Source organism: Psittacula echo (assembly GCF_963264785.1).
Source record: "Psittacula echo genome assembly, chromosome: 11".
Taxonomy (NCBI): domain Eukaryota; kingdom Metazoa; phylum Chordata; class Aves; order Psittaciformes; family Psittacidae; genus Psittacula; species Psittacula echo.
In genome coordinates this window covers 9,462,062-9,485,043 of record NC_137746.1, presented here as the reverse complement: position 1 = coordinate 9,485,043, position 22,982 = coordinate 9,462,062, and the positions used below count along the sequence as shown (strand labels likewise).

At 58.3% G+C, this 22,982-nt stretch overlaps 1 protein-coding gene and 1 pseudogene across 5 annotated transcripts; both read left to right on the top strand.

Moving 5' to 3' along the window:
• The first annotated feature begins 121 nt into the window (after positions 1-121).
• LOC308225927 (alpha-2Da adrenergic receptor pseudogene) lies at positions 122-1,478 on the top strand (annotated as a pseudogene). The gene has a single exon. The product of its transcript is annotated as an alpha-2Da adrenergic receptor pseudogene (transcript).
• Positions 1,479-5,097: 3,619 nt separating this feature from the next.
• GRK6 (G protein-coupled receptor kinase 6) lies at positions 5,098-19,190 on the top strand. 4 transcript variants are annotated; one of them, XM_080627089.1, is made up of 16 exons: positions 5,098-5,212; positions 8,561-8,656; positions 11,033-11,145; positions 11,449-11,526; positions 11,760-11,860; positions 13,089-13,181; positions 13,495-13,558; positions 13,985-14,114; positions 14,829-14,973; positions 15,751-15,788; positions 15,929-16,018; positions 16,099-16,307; positions 16,577-16,714; positions 16,958-17,095; positions 17,234-17,368; positions 18,878-19,190. In XM_080627089.1, the coding sequence occupies exons 1-16, from the start codon at positions 5,161-5,163 to the stop codon at positions 18,926-18,928; spliced, it is 1,671 nt and encodes a 556-aa protein (XP_080483215.1). In that variant the 5' UTR covers positions 5,098-5,160; the 3' UTR covers positions 18,929-19,190. The 4 variants fall into 4 exon arrangements, with proteins under 4 accessions (XP_080483215.1, XP_080483213.1, XP_080483214.1 ...); XM_080627087.1 differs by having other exon boundaries at positions 13,985-14,125; positions 14,783-14,973; XM_080627088.1 differs by having other exon boundaries at positions 13,985-14,125; positions 14,783-14,973; positions 18,135-19,190.
• The last annotated feature ends 3,792 nt before the right edge of the window (positions 19,191-22,982 follow it).

The window sequence follows — 22,982 nt, the reverse complement described above, 5'->3', positions numbered from 1 at the left end:
GCATCTCCCACTGCCCGCAGATGCTTGGGCTCCTGCCAGTGATATCAGCCCGTCCCTTCCTCCTTCCCGCCCACCCTCCTCCGGAGCTGGGACCAGCCCAGCCAGCAGGGCTGTGGTGGGAGCTGCTTCGGGGCTCCCGGCACCATCGCCCCGTGTGCATGGCTGGGTGACTACTGGACCAGGACGACCTCTCCTTGCCACCAGACCAGGTCAGTACTGGAGCCGTGTGGCCGGGACGGCCGCAGAAGGATTCAGCAATGCCAGGGCTGTGGCACAAGACGCATCAGGGCTGGTGAGCAGGGCACGTGTGGTGGGGAGGAGCCCCATGGGGCTTCATCTACCTGAGGGGCTGGGCCAGCATGGAACCAGCTGATGCCCTCTCCAATGCCTCTGGTAATGGCAGCAGTGGCAGCAACGCCCCACACTCACCTGCAGCCATGGGGCTCATCCTGCTGTCCGCCCTGGCCATCCTGCTGGCCACTGTGTTGGGCAACACGCTGGTGGTGGTGGCCATCTCTACCAGCCGTGCTCTGCGGGCCCCGCAGAACCTGTTCCTGCTGTCCCTGGCCTCGGCGGACATCCTGGTGGCCGTCCTCGTCCTGCCCTTCTCGCTGGCCAACGAGGTGATGGGCTACTGGTATTTCGGCGGCCTGTGGTGCAGCCTGTACCTGGCGCTGGACGTGCTGCTCTGCACCTCCTCCATTGGGCACCTCTGCGCCATCAGCCTCGACCGCTACTGGGCCGTCACCCGCGCAGCCCGCTTGAACCTGCGCCGCAGCCCCGGGCGCGTGAAGGGGATGATCGGGGCGGTTTGGGCTGCGGCGGCCCTGGTGGCACTGCCACCGCTGCTGTGGGCCCAGCCGGGTGGCCACGAGTGCCAGCTGAGCCAGGAGACATGGTACGTGCTGGCCTCCTGCACCGCATCCTTCTTCGGCCCCTGCCTCGTCATGGTCACTGTGTACTGCCGCATCTATCGCCTGACCACCCGCCGGGCTGCAGCCCTCCTCGCTGCCCGCTCCCTGCGCCTCGCTGCTGTCAGCAAGAAGGGGCCAGGGATTAGGATGCTAGGCTGGCGGCACAGGAGCCAGCACCAGAGCGTGTTGCTGTGCCGCCAGCGGCTGATGCAGGCGCAGGAGCGGCGCTTCACCGTGGTGCTGGCTGTGGTGATGGGCGCCTTTGTGCTGTGCTGGTTCCCCTTCTTCTTCACCTACAGCCTGGGGGCTGTCTGTGGGGATGGCTGCCACATCTCCAAGCCCCTCTTCAGCTTCTTCTTCTGGATTGGGTACTGCAACAGCAGCCTCAACCCCCTCATCTACACTCTCTTCAACCGGGACTTCCGAGCTGCCTTCCGACGGCTTCTCACTATCCCCCGCCGGCACCGTACCTAGGGACACACCAGGGCATTGGGGATGCAGCTCCCAGCCCTGCTTGCCGCTGGCACTGCCCGGCCCCACCATGGACACTGGACTGCAGCGCTGGGGAGCACCTCAAGGTACTCTTGGAGATGAGGGTTTGAATAAAACGAGGCCAAAGCCTGTGCCCAGGGCTGGCATCTGCCTCCCGGGAGCACAGTGAGCAAGAGCCATCACCAGACCTGTTGTGATCCATCTGTCCCCCTTGCAGCATGGGTGACCTGCTGGTGATGACAACTCACCATGGCAGCTCTGGCAAGCACCAGCCCTCCCATTGCCAGGCAAACCCCAGTTCCTCTGCATGCTCACGACACCCAACATCCTCATGCAGGGGACAGACCCCAAGCTGCTGCAGGGATATGAAACCCCCCACATAGCAACCTCACCAGTGCCAGGGTGAGCTGGCCATGCCACCACGGCAGCCCAGTCCAAGCCTTGTGCCTCTCAGCCAAGGGCATCCCCTCTGGCTTCCCATCAGCATGTAGCTGTGCCATGCCATGGGGGTTCTGTGGGAACAGTGAGGTGGTACGAGGGGTGTGGGGCTGGGGTGGGACACCCCACATCCTGCTCAGAGGCTTCACTGGGATCTTGCTGCAGGAGGGAAAGGAGGAATGACATCGCAGTGCAGGAAATGCTGTGGCCCTTGGGAGAGTGTGGAAGATGGGACAGCATGGGAACAAGCCCCAGCACAGCCTGAGGTACAAGAGGCCACCAGAGGAACCACGGGGTGAAGACCCGGGGGCAACCACATCCCCCCAGGGGCAGCAGGGGCCCTGCATCCACCCTGCCTGGCTCGCTGCCCGGTGCTGCACAGACACCCAGGGGTCAGGAGCTGCTCCACTTCTCCAGCTTTATGCTCAAAATAGAAAACCTCCAAACATTGGACTTTCATCTAAAAACAGCCACCGGTGCCTGGGAGAAGGAGCCCAAGGAATGCCATTCCCCATCATCCCACATGTTCCCTGCTGGGGTGGGTGCAGCTGGTCCAAGGGTCTAGAAGGGATGGGGGTACTCGCAGAGGCAAGGATCCCATGGCCATCTCCTGCACCTGCTGGCCCTAAACATGGAGGCTTGTGGTGTGAATTTTGGGGCCAGTGGAAGTTCCCAGTGGAACGATGCTGGGATGGGGGCCTGGCACTGATCCCCTGGATATGGCTGGCCCTGGTGGTTGGAGCCCCCCTGGCACTGTCTGCGGAAGGAGCTGCCCTATCACTGCTGCCTGGCTTCCCCTCTGCGGCCGCCTTTCTCCTTCTCATAATTAAACAGCAGTTTGCTTCTAAAAATACCCAGGGAGATGAGGGTGTCTGATGGGAACTTGGGAAGGGAGAGGAGCTCTTGCCAAATGGGCACCAGTCCATGGGCAGCACCCTGGGGCACCACAGTGCCTGGCTCCTGCACCCTGACCTCATCCTTGCACAGCACTACTGAGGCTGACGAAGGGAGCAGGCACCGTCCATCCTTCTGGGCACGGGTACACAGTTCCAGGATGCTGGAGGGCAGGAGGAGATAGGGACCAGCTGGACTGAGGGCATCCAGGGACCCCCTACTTGGGCAAGGAGTCACTGACACATTCAGCTTGTTTTGGCAACAGGGTGACATAAGAGCCACCAAAGGGAGCTTCAGGTTGATACCTAACACATCAAATCCCATGGGCTGGACACGATCTGGGAGCACTTGGTCCCCCACTTTGCCCCAGGGACTACCCCTGCCTGGAATTGCATCCTGCATTTTCAGCTGTTTCTTCAATTCCTCAAGATTATTTTTACTTACTCCCCTGATTGAAGCCCTCTCCAGCAAGGTCCCCTCTGCAGAGCTAAAAAGCAGAGTGCCAGTTCCACCATCTGGGCTGCCACCAGCTCTTCTGGGGACACCAGGACCCCTCTGGACACTCATGCTGCTTCAGCAGCATCCCATGGCCAACAACTCTTGCCATGGTGCTGCAAAACACCAGCTGGGAGGAAGTAGAAACTAGCAACCTAAGGGTTAAGCGTGCAAATGCATGGGAACAAATTCATCACATTTGAAGCTCAAAATAAGTGCGTGCCACCTTTAAAAGGAAAGCAGCTCTCAAAGGAGAAAGCTCACAGTGTGAGCTCATCTCTCATGGCAGAGTGACACAGGAGATCACCTCCAAGGTATGCCAGGGCAAAGCATCCTCCTCCTTATCGCTGCATGTTCATAACCAGAAGATGCAACACCTGATCTCCATTGGATGCTGAAGGGCATGGTGGACCACAGGCAGCACTGAGTGCAGGGCCAATGAGTGCTTGGAGTAATTTGTGTTATTATCAGCCTCACTACAGCCTGAGGACATGATCCTCTTCCCTCCTGCTCACCAGCACAGCTGACCAAGCCGTGCTCAGGGGCCCACCAGCAGGTTGCCATTGACACAGGCGGATGGAGGGACTTGCCTGTCACCATGGGCTCCTCTGTGCCCTGGGTACCACAAACCTCACACCCGGGGCAGCCCCACTGCCACCAGCCACAAACAAGGTGGGAAGGAGGCATCACCCATGGGCTGGAGCGAGTAATGGAAGAGAAATGGAAGCCATCAGAAGGCAGAGGTGACATCTGCTCCTGAGAGCCAGAAGGAGCAGAAAGCAGGACAGGCACAACTTGCTAACGGGTAAGAGGATTAATGAGTGGTTTTACACAGAGGACGAGCAGGGAGCGTGGCAGGTCACCTGCAGGGCTGACAGGTCATCAAGTTGAGCACATCGTTGAGTGAGACAGAGCTCTGCAGAAATCAATGACCTACTTGCTGGGGAGCAGCTGGGGAAGAGGCTTTTACGCTACAGCTCATTTTCAGATAGGATAAAGCTGCCGGTATTGGAAGTACCAGTGAAAAAAGAGCTCTTAGAGGAAACCATTGGAGGGAGGAAGTCTGTGGGACCAGCTGCACTCAGTCAGAAGCTCAAGATGAGCTCAAATACCAGGACAGCACATAAGCAGCCACTGGCATCAGCCAGCGGCACCCGGGGATTGGGAAACCTCCAAACCTCCACAGCAGCGGTGAAAAAGGGGAGACCACAGCTCGTGTTGCCATGGCACAGGGACTGACCAACACCAGAGACACGGGTGCTCAAAGACTTTATTATTAAGGCCATCGCAAGCACAGGGCCAGGCTACAAAGAAGGGAAGGGAGGTCACAAAACCAGCATGAGCAACACCGCGGGACACCACAGACCTCACCACCCGACCGCGCCACCGCCGACTGTAGAGCCCCGGGGCCAGGGCCGCCGTGCAAACCGCCGCTCGGCCCCATCCCCTTACGGAACGCCCCTATCACGGCCCACGCTGCAGCAGAGTGGCAGGTCCGCACCCAATCAGATGCAGCAGGAGGAGGGTCTCTTCCTGTGTTGAGCCTCGTCCAATCCGTTCCCAGAGCGGCGGCTGAATGACTCCTTGCCCACCAATCAACACCCGCTCCCTCTTCCCGGCAGAGCCTCGTCAATGGTTTCCTAATGACGCGCGCTTCTCTCTCCTCGCCCCGCCCTCTCAGACCTTCGCCCGCCCCGGGGCCAACAGGAGGGCAGCGGCGCGGCGGAGGGGGCCGGGCTTCATGGGGGGCTGGGCCAATGGGAGCGCGGCGCGGGAGGAGCGTGGTCAGGCATTGGCTGGCCGGGCGGTAGTGGGCGGGGCGTGTGGCGGCGGCGGCGGCGGTGTCGGGGGGAGCGGCGGTGGGGCGCGGGCCGAGCGGACGGGAGCGGCGGGGAGCTGGGCGGGAGGCGGCGGTGCCGCCGGGCCCATGGAGCTGGAGAACATCGTCGCCAACACCGTTCTCCTCAAGGCCCGCGAAGGTGAGCGGCTGCGCCGGGCTGACGCCGGTGCCCGGACTTGGCAGTGGGGCTGCGGGGCAGGCAGCAGGCCCAGGGCAGTCCGTCCGCGGAGCGAGCGCGGCGCCCGGAAGATGCCGGCCGCTGGCCTGAGCCGTGAGCCCGCCGGTCCGGTTGCTAGAGCGGCGTCTGCTGCCCGGGCTGCAGGCTCCGGCCGCGTCTGTCCCGGGACTCAAACCCGGGCGGGCCTTGCCGGGGGTCGCGGCCTTGGCTGCCCGCGGCGCTTCTGGAAGCTGGGAGGTAACGGCGTGGGTCGGGCACGGGCCGCCTGAAAGCTCTCGGTTCTGAACGGGCGCCGGCACTGGGCGCTGCTCCGGACAACCGGCGGTGGCCCCGCGCCCCAAGCCACGTTTCTTCCAAGGGTGCTGACCTCTCCCTGGGGCGGCCGCGCTGCAGCCCCGCCGGCCCCCGCCGTGCTGGCGGCTTCCAGCATTCCCCCTTCCCGAGGCTGCTCTTGCTCCTTGGCAGAGGGGAAACGCAATTTTGGTGCCTTAGGAGAAAAAAGTTGATTTCAGGCTGGTGAGTGCCGCTTCCCACACAAGGACGGATCCCGAAACTGCGGTGGGGAGCCCCACCCCACCCTCACACCAGCCCCGGTCCCTGGTCTGATCAGCACCACGAGCTTTGCTGCAGGTTCACAGCTCTCCTGCTAATTCAGGGGTCCCGGCTGAATTCCAGGGCACGGGTGTGGGATGCCCCCTGCCAGCAGCGGGGCTGCTGTGAGCGTCTGGGGAGCTGTACAGAGAACCCTCAGGATGGCTTAAAGAGAGCACTGGGTCACACAAGAGTCTGGTCCTTTGCAGAGAAGATCTGATGCAGCCAGGTGCTGGGGAGTTCATTAGATCACATAAAGTGGCCAGGAAGCACAGTCCCTCCTGGCCTTTGGTGTGCAGCTCGCCAGACCAAGTCATTTTGGAGCCTGAGGGGCCTCCTGAAATCCAGTTAGAGAGCTTTGAAGATTAGATTTGTGGGAGCAAAGAGCAATGAAATTAAATTTACACGGGCAGAAACGTTTCCGAGCTGCTTGAAAATTGGGCTTAGTTGTAGGTACTCCAGGCTCAGTGACCATGACGTTATGGCTCATAATGGCAAGGTTTGGTTCAAAACCAAACAGCAGCATTTGTGAACTCTAGACGCAAGACCCTGCTGCCCACGGAGTGAGTGACCAGGAGGCTGGCTCCTGTTGTTCCATCAGCAGAGCAGAGGTTGGTCACTGATGCAGAGTGAGGCGTAGGATGGCTGCTGCGACTCTTCCAAGTGCCTCTCCCATGGCAGGAGTTGGGCAGCTTGGTTGCAGGCAGATATCCATTAGCACACTCACACTGGCTGGTTCCTGGCCTGCGAGAGCTGCGGGTGGTTGTGGGGCCTCTCCATGGCTCTCCCACCTCATGGCTCACTGGGGTGAGCTCTGGCAGCCTGTGGGACTGGACAGAGCTGCTTTGCTGGCCAGGTCCGGCACCACCAGGTGCTTTGCTCCAGCCTTCTTGTCTGGTGTGGGAGTGTGGGGCTGAGATCACCCTGAACATGCTGGGGGAGCTACTGAAAGCTGTCTTCAGTTGCTGCCATAGGATGACCATGCTCTGTGTCTCCTGCAAGCTCTTCTAGGAAGGTTTTGCCCCGGGAAGGTGAAGGATCCTTTCCCCATTGTCCCCCTTGCCTGCTTGCCTCCTGCAGAGGGACAACAGGCCAGCTTTGAGCTGTCACTAAGCCCTGAAGCTCCCCTGTGGTGAGCTCTTGGTGCAGGCAGCCCACCCTTTGCCCCATCCCTAAATCAGGGGTGCTGGGAGGTTGGTGTGCAGGAGCCAAGTTCTATTCTGGGCTGTTCGCTGTGGTGCTGGGAGGGACCATTCCAGAAGGGTGCTGGAGCCTCCTTTCAAAGCAAACAACTCAAGGAAATGCAAGCTGCCACTCTGCGTCCCGCAGGAGCTGTGAGGCATTGCTCTGCCTTTCCTTGAGGACTCTCAGGGTGAGGATGGCTTCTCCTCTTGTGCCCTCCCTTAGTTGTCCCCCTCTGTTTCATTGCTGCAAGCTGTGGCTGACAAGAAGGTGTCTGTGCTGCTGGTTTCTTCCACCCCTGCTTACCCTTGAGTCACTTCCTTCCTGAGTTTGTACAATCATGCAGCCCAGCTGCTGCTGTGGGGCAGATGTAGCACAGTGACCCACAGCGTGCCAGGGGCTTGGACCTGAGGCTGGCCCTGCACAAGGACACCTGTGATGGCCCCATCCCACCTGCCTGTCCAGCCAAGGCCTCCTGCAGCGCGGCGAGCTGGGGTGCCCACAGACTGTGTCTAGGATTTGGGGCTGAATTGCATCCACAGTGGAGGAAAATGTTATGAAAGTGTTTCCTAAGAGCTGATAAATGATGTTCAGCCCCTCTGATTTCAGAAAACCTTTGGCCTAACTCTTTCAAGCAGGGTGGTTTAACTACTATTTCTAGCAGGGAGGTGGGAGATTGTGTGTGTGTTGGCACCGGGCAGGGGGAAAGCAGTCCCTGGAGATTGGCTGATCCCAGCAATTGGTATTTCAGTACTTAGTGCTTGCTATGATGTAAATTTTTTGGTCTATCTAGAAGCTTTCCCACCCTGTCCTACAGCACTGGGCATTTACTCCAGCAACCGAAGTTAGAATAATATCAGGTTCTTGATCTGCCTTTTCTGAGGCTGGCTTATCTCTGTAGAAAGGTGGGAGTGTCCCCACTTCACAGGTGGGAAACTGAAGTGATGAGCCCCAGGCGATGCAGTAAGTTGTGGAGCCAGGATTAGAGCAGGAATTCCTGTCTCCCAGCTTCATGTCTTCCCTCTTAGAGCCTCTCTCTGGAGTAAGCAATCAGCCTGGAATGAGTAGGTGGCATGAGCATCTTTACTACAGCAGGAAGAGCTTCACACCAAGCAAGGCTTGGCCTCAAGAGGTGATCAGTTACGCAGAGGTCCTGAGGACAGGCCTGCAAGCCAAGAACTCTTATGCAGGCATAGAGTGACCTATGGCTTTAGGAGCTCCTGGCCCTGCTGTGATTCTCCCATCATAAATACAAGTCACTGAGAGGTCCAGGTGAAAAGTTTTCATGTTCTTGGTTGGGACTTTGTTCAGCAGCCAGAGTGGTTGGTCCATCTGCTTCCTTTGGCAGTCAGAGGCTCTAACACTTTGTTCCACCAGCCAGGAGACTGCTATACCACTTCAGTCTTGTTTTCCTTGCCTGGGCTTGTTTGTGTAAACAGACAGAGGGTGTCTCCTCACTCAGCTCCTGGCAAGGCTAGGATGCAGCTGGTCATCCTTGCTTCGTAACTCATGGTACCAATTCTGTGTGTCCTGCAGGTGGTGGTGGAAACAGGAAAGGGAAGAGTAAGAAATGGCGCCAGATGCTGCAGTTCCCCCACATCAGCCTCTGCGAGGACCTTCGACAAACCCTTGGTGAGACACAGGGGCTGGCTGGAGTGGTGCCAGTGGGTGACCATGTGTGCAGTGTTGTGCCCCCAGAGTCGAGTCCTGTGAGGGTCAGAGATGTGTTGGCCAAATCCCAGCCATGATCACTTGGAGTTGAGGGTGTAGGGAAAAAATGATGGGTGGGTACATCACAGCTGCACATTGCTTGTTGGGTAGTGCCTGTTGATGTACAAACACACCTTGTAGTCTGTGATGAGCTTCACTAGAGATACACCACCTTCCCTGTGCAAACAGACCTGCTAGGTGTTGCAGTTCTGGAGTGGCACTCTGGGGTGCCTTTGCATAAATAACACAGGTCCTGCTCATGTCCTCTGGACTCCCAGGCTGGGATTCAGCCCTGCTGCACAGTCCTTGACTTCTAACACTAATGCAGCAGCTTTTCTCAGGCAAAAATGGGCTCTTGCTGTGCAGTGTGGATGAGAATTGTAGGGGTGGGCAGGGCTTGGCCTGTCATTTTAATACTGCACTTTGTACTCTTCATGGTTTTAATGTTGTTTGTGCAGCAGGCTTGGTCCTGAGATCATGTGCAATCATTTTGGGGCACAGAGGGTGAGAATGTTCTGCTTCCTGGGGAGAGCTTGTTTAAGTTGTCACTCCAGATTCAGCTGCCAGCTGGAGAGTGGGGCATCCACACTGTAACCTGCAAGCTCAGAACAGCCCAGTGCGTGCTGTGCATCACCTCTTGGGGCTCACTTTACAGCCAAGTGTAGTCAGATGGAGACTCTCACCTTGGTTTTGCTGCCGACTGCCTCTGGAGCGAGTTGTGAGCACTGAATGAACACAGCTCTGACCTGGGCTCTCCTTGCAGCTCCCATCTCGGCCATCCTGCTGCTTCTTTGATTTGTGTGCCCTCAGCAGAGCTTTTCTCAGCTGATGTCCATCCTCTGCCTGCAGCCACCATTCCCATGGGTGTCCTGACTTTTTCCAGCACTGAACTTCATTGTGCTGCCCACTTGCCAGTGGTGCGTGCCGGTTGTCTCTCTGTCCCTGCTGCCCCACTGTCCAAGACAGTGACCTTATGAAGCTTTGGAAGGCAAGTCTCTCCCAGATGCTGGCTGTCCTGACCCATGTACCCACTTCCCCCTGGGAAGGCACATGAGAAATGCTTCTGGCCTAGGTTGCAGCCACCTCAATTAATTTCCCTGTGGGAGAGGTGACCCCATTCCTTGTGCTTGGGTCACTCTTTGGATGGAGTGGCTTTATTTCCCTTTTTAGCAGGCTGTGAGGGAAATTTCTTTCCTATTGCAGAGGCTTGGCAGGACTGTGGGCATGGTGGGCTGGTTGCCCACTGCAGAATTAAGCTTTGTGTGCCCCCACCACAGGGAACAACCTTGTTTGAGCCGGGGCAGCTGAAAGCTTCTGATCTCACCGGCAGCAAACTCTTGTCCTCCCCAGCTGAAGGGAACTCCTTGCCCTGCGGACACAAGAAAACCGGCCGGTGCTGCAGAGCTGGCAAGGCGGCCTCCTCCCCCACCATAGCTCTGTGCTCTCCAGCACCCTCAGGAAGCTGCAGCTTCCTCGGGATAAACTGCTGCACCGGCACGGGAAGGCCGGCGGTGCCCAGCGCGAGAGAGTGCTGACAGATCCCTGCCCTGATGGATGGCTCCACATCTGCACCACAGGCAGCCCTTGGTGGTGGAGGCTGTTACAGAAATCTGTTCTGGCACACGATCAGACGTCTTATGAGTGGAAGGGGTGGGGAAAAACGTGGAGAAGTGGAAGTGCTTTTGATAGTCCAAAAGGGTTTGTGCCTGGGCTGCCAGACTTCAGAGAGGGGTAGGAGGAATTAGCAAGGAAGCTGAGCTCAAGAGGGCAATAGAAGTTGATGTACAACCACGTGGCTGTCCCATGGAGTGGGGTGGTCTGATTGCTGTGTGCAGCATTAACAGGACATCTGTGGAAATGATGCCTCCCATTTTCATGCTGCTGCTTCCAGCAGGGCCTTCGGGAATATGAGTGGTTTGCAAGAGTCATCAGAGCAACTCTTGACCTGGAAGATCTGCCTCAAAATAAGTTTGGTGTGTTCCAAGGAAAGTTGTGTCTCTGGAGTAGTCAGTTGATTTATGTGTAGAAAGGATTGAGAAGAGAGTCTCCAGGCAAGCAGGAGACACAAAAGGTCTCTTGCTAGGTCTCAAGCTAGGCCAGGTTTACGGAACAGCAGGTCAAACATCTTTTGGGGAAGAAGACATTCATATAGGAACGTAAAAGCTCTTGTCCCCATCACTCTCCTGGGAGCCTTGGGCTGATGGGTCACAAGCCCCTCCACTGCTGCCTGGGGCTGGGCGGTGTGCTGTGGCTGCTCCTCTGGGGGCTGGCAGTGAGTGGTCTTCTCCATGTTTGCAGAGCGGGACTACCACAGCCTGTGTGAGAAGCAGCCCATCGGGCATATGCTCTTTCGGCAGTTCTGTGAGACACGGCCTGAGCTGTCGCGCTGCGTCAAGTTCCTGGATGCCGTGGTAAGAGCAGAGCTTGTCGGGCTTTGCTAGGGGAGGCAGGGATGTTCTTGGTGCCTTGGGCATGAACTGGTTGGCTTTGAGTACTCTGACAGTTGCCAGGTACTTCTGGGCATGTAGAGTTTTCCTGGAGGAAAAACCTATGAGTTGTTGTTAGTCCTTTGCTTAGGGAGCTGCTTGCTGGAGATCTGGTTTTCCAGGAAAGCATGGGAAATGTTGGGCAGAGGGTGTTGCTGCTCTGCATCTGTTGCCTGGTTGCTGTGGCTCGTGGCTGGACCTGCTCCTCACACTGTTTGCTCTGTGCAGGCAGGGTACGAAGTGGCTCCAGACGAGAAGCGGAAGGAATGCGGGCAGCACCTGATTGAAAAGTACTTGAAGCCAAATGTGAGTAAGAGGTTGCGTTTGCTGCCTGCAGTGGTAGAGCAGATGACAGCTGTCATTACCCATGTCCTGCCACAGTGAACGTGCTGGGCAGGACAGTAAGGACAGAGTTCAGAGCCACCCTGTCACCTCACAAGCAGCCATGCTGCTTTTGGCAGCGGCCCTAAAGCCACCGTCCTGTGGGCTTCTCCCTTGGGCTCTGCTTCCTATGTCTGACTCCATCCCTTTGTCCCCAGAGTGAGGACCATGTGCCTGAAGTTCCGTCACAGCTGGTAGATGCCTGTTCTGAGAGGCTGGAGCAGGAGCCTTCCAAGGAGCTCTTCAAGGAATCCACTAAGTAAGTTGGAGAGATGGGGCTTACCTGCAGGTTGCACCATTGCATGGGGTGGGCACTGCAGGTGACTTACCTCATCCCTCATGGTCTTTTCCTCCAGGAGAGTGAGGGCTGGTATTAAGGCTGGAGCCTGGGAAGTCTTGGGTTAGCACAGCTACAGGAAAGCAAGTGCAGGGAGCTCCTGTGGGCTCTGGGAGCCACAAGCTGCTGCAGAAACCTGTCACTCCTCTCAGTCTGCCATGGGTCTGAGTTGCTACTTGGGAAGGCGCTGTTTCAATGAGCCTCAGCATCTGGCCATGCTGTGTTGTGCCAGGATCTTGCAGGCACACGTAGAGCAGAGCTGACAGCCCCGGTGCCAGATGTCCTCTTCTGCTGGCTGCAGATGTGGCTGTTGTGGTTAGGTGATGCTGGCTGTTGCCACAGGGATCTAAGGTCACTTCTGTTCCCATTGCAGAGGCAGCGGCTGAGGCCCTGGCTCTGGGTGTGAAGCGGAAGCTGTTGGGCAAACCGGGCTTACGGCTTCCACCCCTCCCTGAACAGTAGCTGCAGCACGTTGCCCAATTGAGTGCAGGGCTGTGGTAATGGATTTGCTGCAGTCTTCTGGGGAGCGTTAGCTCTGTGTGTGGTAACCAGTGTCACTGTCTGAATGCAGAGCCTCCGGGCTGGGCCCTGCCTGCTCTTGGCAAGCTCTGAAAAGGGAAGACCCATCCGCTTCTCCTTGATACATGTCTCCAGTCTAGACACTGTGTCTAAGGCCCTTTACTCCACTGGGCAGCTCTGGCAGTGGTCTCCAAGGCAGTTAGCTCTCCCAAGCCAGATCCCGTGTGGCCTTTTGTACTGGATATTAATCTGCAAGTGAACTCAGCACCTAGTGCTGAACATTACCAGCAGCTTTCAGCAGCTGATTACAACCCTGTGAGCAAAGGGGCAGCTGCAGACTCCCATCATCCTGCCTTGACCCACAGCCGGGGCTGGTGCTGATAGGCCACAATTAGCAGCGCCAGCCCTGTCCCAGGGTGTTTGTTTGTCACAGTGGTACCTCCAACTCACCTTCCTTTTGCATCAGGGTTAGCATGGAGGGGGCTTTCTGGGCGAGGGCTACATAGGTGATTCAGCAGGAGGCTGGGTGAGGGGATGGCACAGTAAATGTGCCCTCAGGGCTGCTCACCTCCTCTTTCCTTGGACCACTGTGATCAGCCTTTAGGAGCTTGCTGGCTCTGCTCTCTCCTAGGCTTATCCACGACTACCTGAGTGTGGCTCCCTTTGCTGACTACCTCGACAGCTTGTACTTCAATCGCTTCCTGCAGTGGAAATGGCTGGAACGGTAACACTTCCCAGCATTGCTGGAAGACATGCACTCTCCTTGCACAGATTGCCTGAGGGGTCCCTTGGGGTCCTTCCCATGCTGGGTTCTGGCAGGAGCCAAGGGCCTGGCATTTGTCTGCTCTTGCTCTTCTTGAGGGGCCTGGCACCATCAGCAGCCCCATGTTTCCTTGCCTTGCAGGGGAGCAAGGTCTGCTTGAGCAGGGGTTTTGGGGTGAGCCACAGTCTCTCAGGCCAGGGCATGGAGGTGGTTTGGGCTTCAGCTCCTGCTCCCTTCCTGCTCCCATTTCACTCCAGTTTCCTTTACTTCACAGGCAGCCAGTGACCAAAAATACTTTCCGCCAATACCGTGTGCTGGGCAAGGGCGGTTTTGGGGAGGTGAGTGACCACGACTTCCTCTACTTTCAGGGTACCAGGCATCCACAAGCTTCTCTAGCACCTGGAGGCAGGTTCTGCTGGCTGGTTGGGTTGTGGGTTAGGGTGCTGGGCATTGCTGTGTTGCTGGACATCAAAAACTGCCACTGTCAGGCTTCTGTTTCTGGAATGGCTGCCTGTCCTCCCAGGCACTAGCCATGGTGTTACTGCAGGTGGCAGGGGCATCGCAGCCCTCTGCTGCTTATCTGTGACATCCGGAGACATCACTGCTCCCTGTGTCCTTGCTTTGACAACAGGCTTCTTGCTAAACTCAGACTGAGGTGGGGACAGGGACATTTTTGCCTTCCTGTGCTTCTTCCTAAGAGCAGAACCTGGACCCCCACCCTGGAAACAGCTGTGGAAGGGTGCTGAGTCTTGTCCTCCCTCCAGGTTTGTGCCTGCCAAGTGCGTGCCACAGGGAAGATGTATGCCTGCAAGAAGCTGGAGAAGAAACGGATCAAAAAGCGGAAGGGAGAGGCCATGGCCCTGAATGAGAAACAGATCCTGGAAAAAGTGAACAGTAGGTTTGTAGTAAGTACATAGGAATTGCTCTCACCTTGCTGCAGTAGTTGATTCTTCCTCCAACCAGCTGGGCTGGCACCTCTATGCTCCTTACCTGGTGTGGAGAGACAGGAGCAGACCCTGCCCATGAGTTAGGGTCCTGGTGGCTGCAGATCTCTCACAAGGCTGGAGTCTGGCAGGACCCCCTACTGCCTCTGTAAATCCCACCAAAGTCAGGCCCAAACACCCATCTGGTCTCACAGGCACGTTTTTAGCTTCTGGTGCACTAGAAAACAGTGAGATCTGTCTCTGCAGACAGCCAAGTGGGCAGAAGCCTATCCCTGAACTGTAGGGAGCTCTCCCTGTCTGCACTGAGGTGTGGACAACCTGAAACCTCCCATTGTGGAGGATTCACCAGATGCTGCCCCAGGGTTGCTGTTGGCTGCTGCTTGCCATGGAGGGAAGTAGTTCTGGATCAAAGAAACAGTGTCTTCCTTGTATGAGGAAGGCTGGGGCTGTGCTGGAACTGATGGGTTTGCACAGTTTCCCCTCTGCTTCCTCTGCTGGCAAAGGCCCAGTCCTGGTGCCCAGGAGTGGCTGCTTGTGTGTGACAAAGTGCTCATCAGAGTGTGGGCACCTCCCTCTTCCAGCTGTGTCTTCTAACAGCCTTTCTGCCCTGAATTGCAGGTGAGCTTAGCCTATGCATATGAAACTAAAGATGCTCTCTGCCTAGTGCTGACCCTCATGAATGGAGGGGACCTCAAGTTCCATATCTACCACATGGGAGAGGCTGGCTTCGAAGAGCCGCGGGCAGCTTTCTATGCTGCTGAAATCTGCTGTGGCCTTGAGGACTTGCACCAGGAGAGGATAGTGTACAGGTGAGCGCCGCCTCGTCCCTGCTGGGAGACCTTGTATGGGCTGCAGAAGCAAGAAGCTGCTCTCGGTAGACAAGCTGGGTCTGTCTGCTCAAGAAAATAAGCTCATGCTTGAAAGCAGCACAGAACTGAGTGAGAAAGGATCATGAATGGAAAGCTGTTCTCATGGGAGAAGAGGGAGAGCTTAGCTTGGCTTTCTCATGCTTGGTAAATGATCGCCAAGAACAGGATGTGATCATTCTGTGAATGCCTCAGGGCAGGCACTTGGGTGCTTAACTGCTGGGCAGTACTGACTCTAGAACAAAGGAGGGTAGGCTGCCCCGATACTGGCAGAATGGAGAACAAGCTGTAATGACTGTACTGACCAGGTTGTGTGATCCCGCTAGGGATAGCATGGCTAAACACAAGATGGAAAGTCCCTTCTAGTCCTACCCTGTGCCTTGCCCTGGGGCAGGACAAGCAGAAGAAGCTGCTGCTCCTTCTCTCTTGCGTAGGCTGCCCCATAGCGAGTTCTACACCTGCAAAAAGGGAATTGCCCACATGCTCACCGCTTCCTTGTGGAGGACTGAAGGTTGTCCTGGCCTGCCTCTCTCTGCCCAGGACGGGAGAGCTTGCTGGGCTAACTATGGCACAGAGGGTGAGAGGAATGTTATCTGTGTGCCTGAGGGAGGGGCACTGCATCCCTCTGCTGCTTACCTGTGACTTCTTGAGATGATGCTGTTGCTTGTGTCTTTTGCTTTGACAGCAGGCTTATTGCTAATCAAGCTCCTTCCTTCCTAGGGACCTGAAGCCAGAGAACATACTGCTGGATGACCACGGTGAGTGCAGGTTCAAAAAAAGCCCTGGACCCGAGTCCTTTTCTCTTCGTCTGCTTGTACCAGGGTTTCTCTGTGTTCTTGGCAGCTTCAAACATTGCCCCTTGACTTTGTCCTGTTAACTTGGCCCGTCCTCTATGCAGGTCACATCCGTATCTCAGACCTGGGGCTAGCTGTGCATGTGCCAGAGGGCCAAACAATCAAGGGCCGGGTGGGGACAGTTGGCTACATGGGTAAGTGGCCCTAGTGTTATCAAAAACTGGTCTCTGCACACATGCTTTCTCTGCCCTCACACGTCCCTCACCTCTTGTAGCTCCAGAGGTGGTGAAGAATGAGCGCTACACGTTCAGCCCAGACTGGTGGGCTCTGGGCTGCCTGGTGTACGAGATGATTGAGGGACAGTCCCCCTTCCAGCAGCGCAAGAAGAAGATCAAGCGGGAGGAGGTGGAGCGGTTGGTGAAGGAAGTGCAGGAAGAGTACTCAGAGAAATTCTCACCCTGTGCCCGCTCCCTCTGCACCATGGTACGAGTGGGTATCCCTGACCATTTGCTCCTTTGCACGTAGCTGGAGAACACGGAGGCTGCTCCCTTTAGAGGTGTGGTGGAGCCAGGTTCCCTTGTCTCTGATAAGGCAGCACAGAAGGGTCCAGAGTGCTTCAGCTCCTCACTCTCCCAGTTACCTGATGGGCCCATGTTGTCCCTAAAGACACGCTGCAGGAGCCCAGCTGAACTCAGGGTTGTTCCTGCCCAAAGCATCTTCCACCCAGGGCACTGATACCCTTTGTGTTGCAGCTCCTGTGCAAAGATCCTCTGGAGCGCCTGGGGTGCCGAGGAGCTGGGGCCAAGGAAGTGAAGGAGCACCCTCTCTTCAAACACCTCAACTTCAGGAGGCTGGAAGCAGGCATGCTGGACCCCCCCTTCAAGCCAGATGTAAGTGCCTGTGTATTCTGGCCTCTTCAGTCACTGGAAAGCAAGAGCCCTGGTGTGGTTTAATTGAGGAGATGGGGCACACATCCCCTTTCCTCTTGTTTCTTGGAGCCTGGAAGAACAGGGGTCAAGCAAGCTTTGGGCTGCAGGGAATGGGGGGCCTGGCCTTGGCTATGAGCCACGGTTGTTTGTGGTGGTGGCATCATTGCTGGAGCCTGGCATTAGAGCAATCTTTGTGCTGTTTAGCCTCAGGCCATCTACTGCAAGGATGTTCTGGACATTGAGCAGTTCTCCACGGTGAAAGGGGTGGAGCTGGAGCCCACAGACAATGACTTCTACCAGAAGTTTGCCACAGGAAGCGTGCCCATTCCATGGCAGAATGAGGTAGGTTTGCAGGGCAGGTCTTTGCCCCTGCTTGTGCCCACCATGGCAGAGTGCAGTATCCTGCAGGGTTTGTGTCTGCCTTGCTGCTCACTGAGCTCTCAGTGACAAATTGCTACAGTTATCTTTGCCCTCTTCCAGATGATCGAGACGGAGTGTTTTAAAGAGCTAAATGTCTTTAGCACAGATGGGACAGTGCCTCCTGACCTGGACTGGAAAGGGCAGCCTTCTCCACAGCCCAAAAAAGGGTTACTCCAGCGCTTATTCAGCAGGCAGGTAAGAATCCCAGTGCTTCCTCCCCAGCAAGTCCTCTAGCAGCAATGAGCCTGCTCCTGCCTGTGCCAGGTAGATATGCCAGGGAGGTGGGCACAAGAGGGCAGCAGGCAGTCAGTGGGTGACCAGACCCCAGGGCTCTCAGGCACCTGTGCAAAGCTGCAGGGAGCGCACTCTTCATGCTGAGGCAGTCGAGGAAACTGGAGTGGCATGCCCTGGCTAAAATCGCAGGAGTCACACAGGCAGAGGGATGTTGAAGGCACTAGAATAGCAAGTCTTCTCCCTTCCTATGTGCCTAAAACATCCCTGAAGAAGACCTTGCTCTTAGAATGGGCTCTCTGGGCTCTCCAGAGCAGTTCTGCCAGACCTTGAGCCAGGCAGAAAGAGCAGTTCTTTCGAGGGATGAGGAGAATGGAAACGTCTTGCAGCTGCTGTAGGCTTGCTTGCCTGTCTGTCTCCTCTGCCCAGAACAGCCTTTGCCTTCTTTCTAGGACTGGCAAAGTCTGGGCTGCTGCCTCTCAACAGCTGCTTGCAGCTGTGGGACTCAAGCGTGGTTGGCTCTGGACCCACTCTCAGCCATCTGGTGCTGACTCCTGCATCCCTGCCAAGCTCTGAGTTGTGTTTCACTGTTCAGTGGGCTGCCCTAGCCAGAGCCAGCTCTGAGCTGGGATACCCAGCCCTTTCCAAGGCAGGCAGGACCTGCTGGAAGATGGGCAGCTGCCTGTAGCAGGGGTTGAGCTGTGATTTGCCACGTGTTTTCTCTTTCCAGAGGTGAGCAGTCTCTCCTGGCTGCTCTGCTCAGGGAAATACCTGGTGGCCCGTGGACATGGCAAGATCTGGGAAAGAGGAGTGTTGTCCTTCAGTGTCTATCCCCTTCCCCCAGCAGAGCACAAGCTGCTTGTTGTTCTAACTGCCCCCTGAGCCACTAATCCCGCTTCCCTGCTTTCCTTCATGGGGGAGGCCTTGCCCTCAGCTTGAGCCAAAGCTGCCCTTGAATAGCCACTGCTGGGAGCTCTGTTCCCAGGGGGCAGTGGGAAGTTTTCTTCACTCCTCTCTTTGGATGTCTGGGACACACAGAAGGGTTAAAAAACCGTGAAGGGTTTGGCATTGCCCTGTTCTCAGACTCCTCTTCCAGCAAAAAGGACTTGAGCTGCTTCTGTGGCCAGCTGAGCCCTGAGCAGGGCCAATCATCTGTGCTGGCACTAAGCTGTATTGCTGGGTGCTGTAGTCCACAGAGCCCTTCTTCCTCCCAGCTTCTGAGCTAGTCAGCTGCGTGCTCACCAGTCTGTCTGCCAGGAGCTGAACCCCCACATGCAGCTTGACTGTTCCTCTGCAAATGGGGGCTCCCCTCCAGCTCCTTGCCTCCATGTAGCTCTCCCATGAGCAGATCAGGGGGACCTGCCCCTTTCCTCACCAGAGGGCAGCTGTAGGCTGGGTTGTGTGACCGTGCTCACCCTCTGCTTGCTGTGCTCCTCTCTTCCCTCCTCCCTCTCCTTGCCCTTCTGACTTCAGGACTGTTGTGGGAACTGCAGTGACAGTGAGGAAGAGCCCACCCAGCTGTAGAGCACAGCTTGTTCTTCAGCCCCTGGGACCCCTCTGCCTCTGCCCAGCAGAACAGCCCAACCTGAAGGACAAGGTAGCAGCGGCCCTGCAAGGTGGATTTGTTTACAGCTCTGTACATCTGCATTTGAAGACTGGATGGCTCCAAGGCTGGCAGCAGCACACAGCTCGGGCTGAGGTGCCTCTGACCGTGGGCAAACCCTCATCGCAGAGGCAGACCTGAATGCTTCTGAATCTGCCGCTTAGGATTGTGCTGCTGCCGCTGCCCTCCTGGACCCAGGGTGGGAGGGAGGGATTGGGCTGAGGCCAGGCTGGAGCAGCTCTGCTCACACATTCCATGGTGCCGGAGCGGCACTGCAGGTTTGGTGTATATTTATGTATGTTGGTCTGTACATATCACAGTTTTTAATCTACATATGCCAGTTTTTAATCTATAGGTGGGGGTCTGCAGTGCCCCCACACTGTCACAGGCACAAATGTCCTCCTATGGGGGGAGCGATGGTCTCAGCTTTGTTACCAGGGAGTCCTGGGCAGAGGCCTTCTGTGCCTTGAGGTGTCTAAGGCATCTTTCCTGGACCTTCTGGCTGTGCTGAGGTGTCCCTGGCTCCAGCGGAGTCCATTGCTCAGCCCCGAGGCACAGGAAACTACTGTGCCAAAGCGTCTACCATTGCATCCTGGCAGCAGAGCGTCACTGCCTCGTCCTTGCTTCCCTGTCTGCCGGAGCCCGCTTCCTCCTGCCTCGTCTCACATATGCTGCCAGCTCCGGAGGGCTGATCCTGGTCTCCTCTCCAGGCTGCGACAGTGTGACACAGCCTCTGCCACAGCAGGTACCTGCTGGAAGGTACCTGCTGCTGGGGCCAAAGGGTTGATCTGAGCCCCAGTGTGGTTCCACCAGCTCTGGACCACCTCTCTATGCGTGCTGGGACCCCCCAGGCCCAGTGTGGTGTTGGAGGAGCAGACACATAAGGGACTCTGCTCTCAGGGAATGAAGCTGTGTGAATGAAGCCCCCTTCCTGGGCTCATGCTCTGAGCTGTGACCTAAGAATGACCAGGGCCAGGACCAGCATGCCTGCTGTACTGGCTTGGTGTGTGTCCCCAGGGATCCTGGAGAGCCAGCACAGCTCCTGTGCCCAAGGGCAGGCAGGAGTGCAGGAGCTGGAGCCCTGTGTGGCCCTGGGGAGCAGTGCTCAGCCCCCCTCTCTATTCTGCTTGTCCTGTCTCCTCTTGTACACCCATCCCAGCTGTGCCCCAAGCAATAACTTGTCTCTTGTGTATGTACACACACGTGTGTGCACGTGTGTGTGCTGCTGCCTCGTGCTCATTCTGAGCCAGGCCCCCCAGGGGGGCTGAGCACCAATTTGGACCTGTGGTATCATTTGCTTGCTTTGCACTAAAGTGGGAGAGTATTTAAATTTTTAACCTTTTCTTAAGCCTGAGCTTGACTGCCTTGTGTTGCTGTTGGGTCAAGGGGGGCCTCTGTGGGCCATGCAGCGTTGGTGGCTGGAAGGAGAGAAGCAGGGCCCTCTGTTCCTGTTGCCATGGGCTCTGCTGGTTCTCCTGTCCTCCAGGAACAAGGGCTGATGCTCAGCGTTGGGAAGCATGGGTGGCCTTCGGTGGCTTCTGGCGGGTGGTTTGGGCTTTGTACTGTTGGGGTGCTCATGTCTGCCATGGTCCCCTGTCTGCCTTTGGCATGGCCCCTCCTGGGCTGTCCTGTGGGGCTGGGGACAGTCCTGCTCCCCTCTGGGTGCTGTGCATCCCTGCTTTGGGGGAACTGTGCATTGGGGGACCCTGTGTCAGCACAGAGCAGTCTCAGGCCAAGGAACAGCTCCTCAAAACACGGGGAACACGGTGTGAGTAGGGCTGAGGTCACGACAGTCACCAAAGGGGGAGCGTGCACAGGGGGCTGGGGTGGCTGCAGGGTGGGTTTGGGGACCAGGGCCGCTGGTGGGGCTGCCGGTGGTGGCAGCAGCCTCATGCGCAGCGCGGGGGGGCCACACGCAGCTGCACAGGGATGAGAATAGCAAGTGCGGCTGGGTAGCTAGGGAACAGTTGCTATGGGAGCAGGCCGAGGAGGAGTTCTCACACTCGGAGGGGGCATCTTGGGGTAAAATCCAGGAATTTTCTGCAGCCATGGAAGGAAAGCAGGCAGGGTGGGGGGATGGGGCTGCCTGGGGGTTGCTGCTCCCACCGCACCAGCCGGGGATGTGGTGCCGCCCTGCCGGCACTGCCGGGGCTGTAGCACCCGGATCCTGGGGTCACCAGTGTGTTAGTGGTGTCTGTCACCCCGCCAGCGTGGCTGTGCGGGCAGGGCCGGGCTCTGGGCAGCCCCTGCCTTGAGCAGGGCATGGAGGGGGCCCTGCCTATCTCCAACTCCCTCCTGCCCAGCTCTGTCCCAGTCCCAGCCTTTGGGGTGTGCCTCATCCACATCCCTGTCTTGGGGGAAGGCGGGAGAGCAGGATGTGGGTCAGGGGTTGCTGATGGATGTCTGGAGCTGTACCCCACGGACACGGCAGCCCCTGGCCGAGCTCTGAGTGGGTGCTGGGGCGCTGTGGGTCCGGGGTGCTGAGTCTCTAACCGTGGGGCTGTGGCGGCAGCGCCGGCACACGATTTTCAGGGGTGAAGGATGCTCTCAGCTGTTGCCTGGGCAACGGCTCCTCCTCCAGCCCACCATGTGGCTCGGGGAGCGCTCCCCCGCCTGCCTCCCCCCGCCGCCGTGGGGAAGGGGAAGGCAGCTCCCGGCCCCCGGCGCTGGCGGGGCCGGAGGCCTGGCCCCCCCGCCCGCCATCGCCCTAACCTGACGATGCCCGAGGGCCCCGCCGTACCCCCCGCCTCTGCGTTACCCCCGCCCCGAGGGAGCACCCGAGCCCCCCTGCATGGCCGCAGCCCATTGCCCACCGAGGGTGCTGCTCGGGCACTCCCACAACCGTCGAACCGGCTCTGCCGGGCGGCCGCGGCCACGCTTTGAGGTCCGATCGCAGGAGGCGAGTTTTGACAAGGTGAGTCGGAGCCGGGGCCAAGGGGGCCGGGGGAGACATGGCCACCACGGCCCTGCTCCGAGCGAGGTGGCGGGGCTTGGCCGGCTGCCGCAGCCGCTCTGCCTGCCCGTGCGGGCGCCCGGCGGCTCCGGGTCGTCCCCTGGCTGGGATGGAGGAAGTCCTTCCGGCCGGGCCCCGGCAGAACAATGCGCCGTGTGTGCGGCCGTCACCCTGCCCACGGGGAGGAAGCGGCGGCAGGGTCACAGCCTGCGTGGGGACCCACACCCGGTCACCCACCCGTCTTCTGGCACGGCTCTGCCCTGTCACCAGGGTGCCCCAGGGTGCAGCGAATGGGGAGTGGGGCTCTTTTGCCCCGTCCCAAGGAGCTTGGGGAGGTTTCCCATGGGGACCGTGACCACCAGCCTTGGGCGCAGCAGAGAAGAGCTGGTGGCGGCCCCGATGGCAAATGGGCGGGGGAGCCTCAGCGCACGAGGACACGAAGCCAGTGAGAGGTCTACTGCGGGGGCAGGGGCAGCTCGGGGTGCCCCCAGGGCAGGCTCCTGTGTCACCCAGTGCCACTGCTGTCCCTTGCTGTCCTCGGGGCCAGGCTGGCCTCCTGCCCCGCACAGCCGTGCGCCCCGCTGCAGCGTGGGCTGTCAAGGTCTCGTGAGCAGCTGAACTGCCCCTCTCACTGTCCCTGCGCTGGCCGCCACCCTGGGGGAACCCGTGACTGTCACCCAAGGAGGCTGCGGCTGGCACCGGGGCAGTGGGTGGCTGGCATTCCCCGGCATCCCCCAACCACCCCCGGGCGAGTGCGGGGCCACCGGATGCGGGAGCCCGTGGCATCACCCCATTGAGCATCACCTCAAAGGGCATCGCAGGACCATCACCCCACCCGGACCGTGGGGCCGTCATCCGGGGGGCATCCCCGATCCCCGCCCTGTGGGTCTCCCGCGGCCACCCCCGGGGATGCCACGGCCCTCACGCCACCGGTACCCCGCGGCCGTTCCCCCGGGGAGAGGAAGGGGATTCCCATGGTAGTGCCCGTTCCCCCTGCCGCTAGCCCCCGCTCGGCGGCGGGT

Bases quoted from the DNA above. Each gene is read 5' to 3' on its own strand.
- GRK6 (XM_080627090.1), top strand. From the start codon at position 5,161: ATGGAGCTGGAGAACATCGTCGCCAACACCGTTCTCCTCAAGGCCCGC. The intron at 16,019-16,098 runs GTAAGTGGCCCT...CACCTCTTGTAG, and splicing joins GGGGACAGTTGGCTACATGG to CTCCAGAGGTGGTGAAGAAT. The intron at 17,096-17,233 runs GTAGGTTTGCAG...GCCCTCTTCCAG, and splicing joins CCATTCCATGGCAGAATGAG to ATGATCGAGACGGAGTGTTT.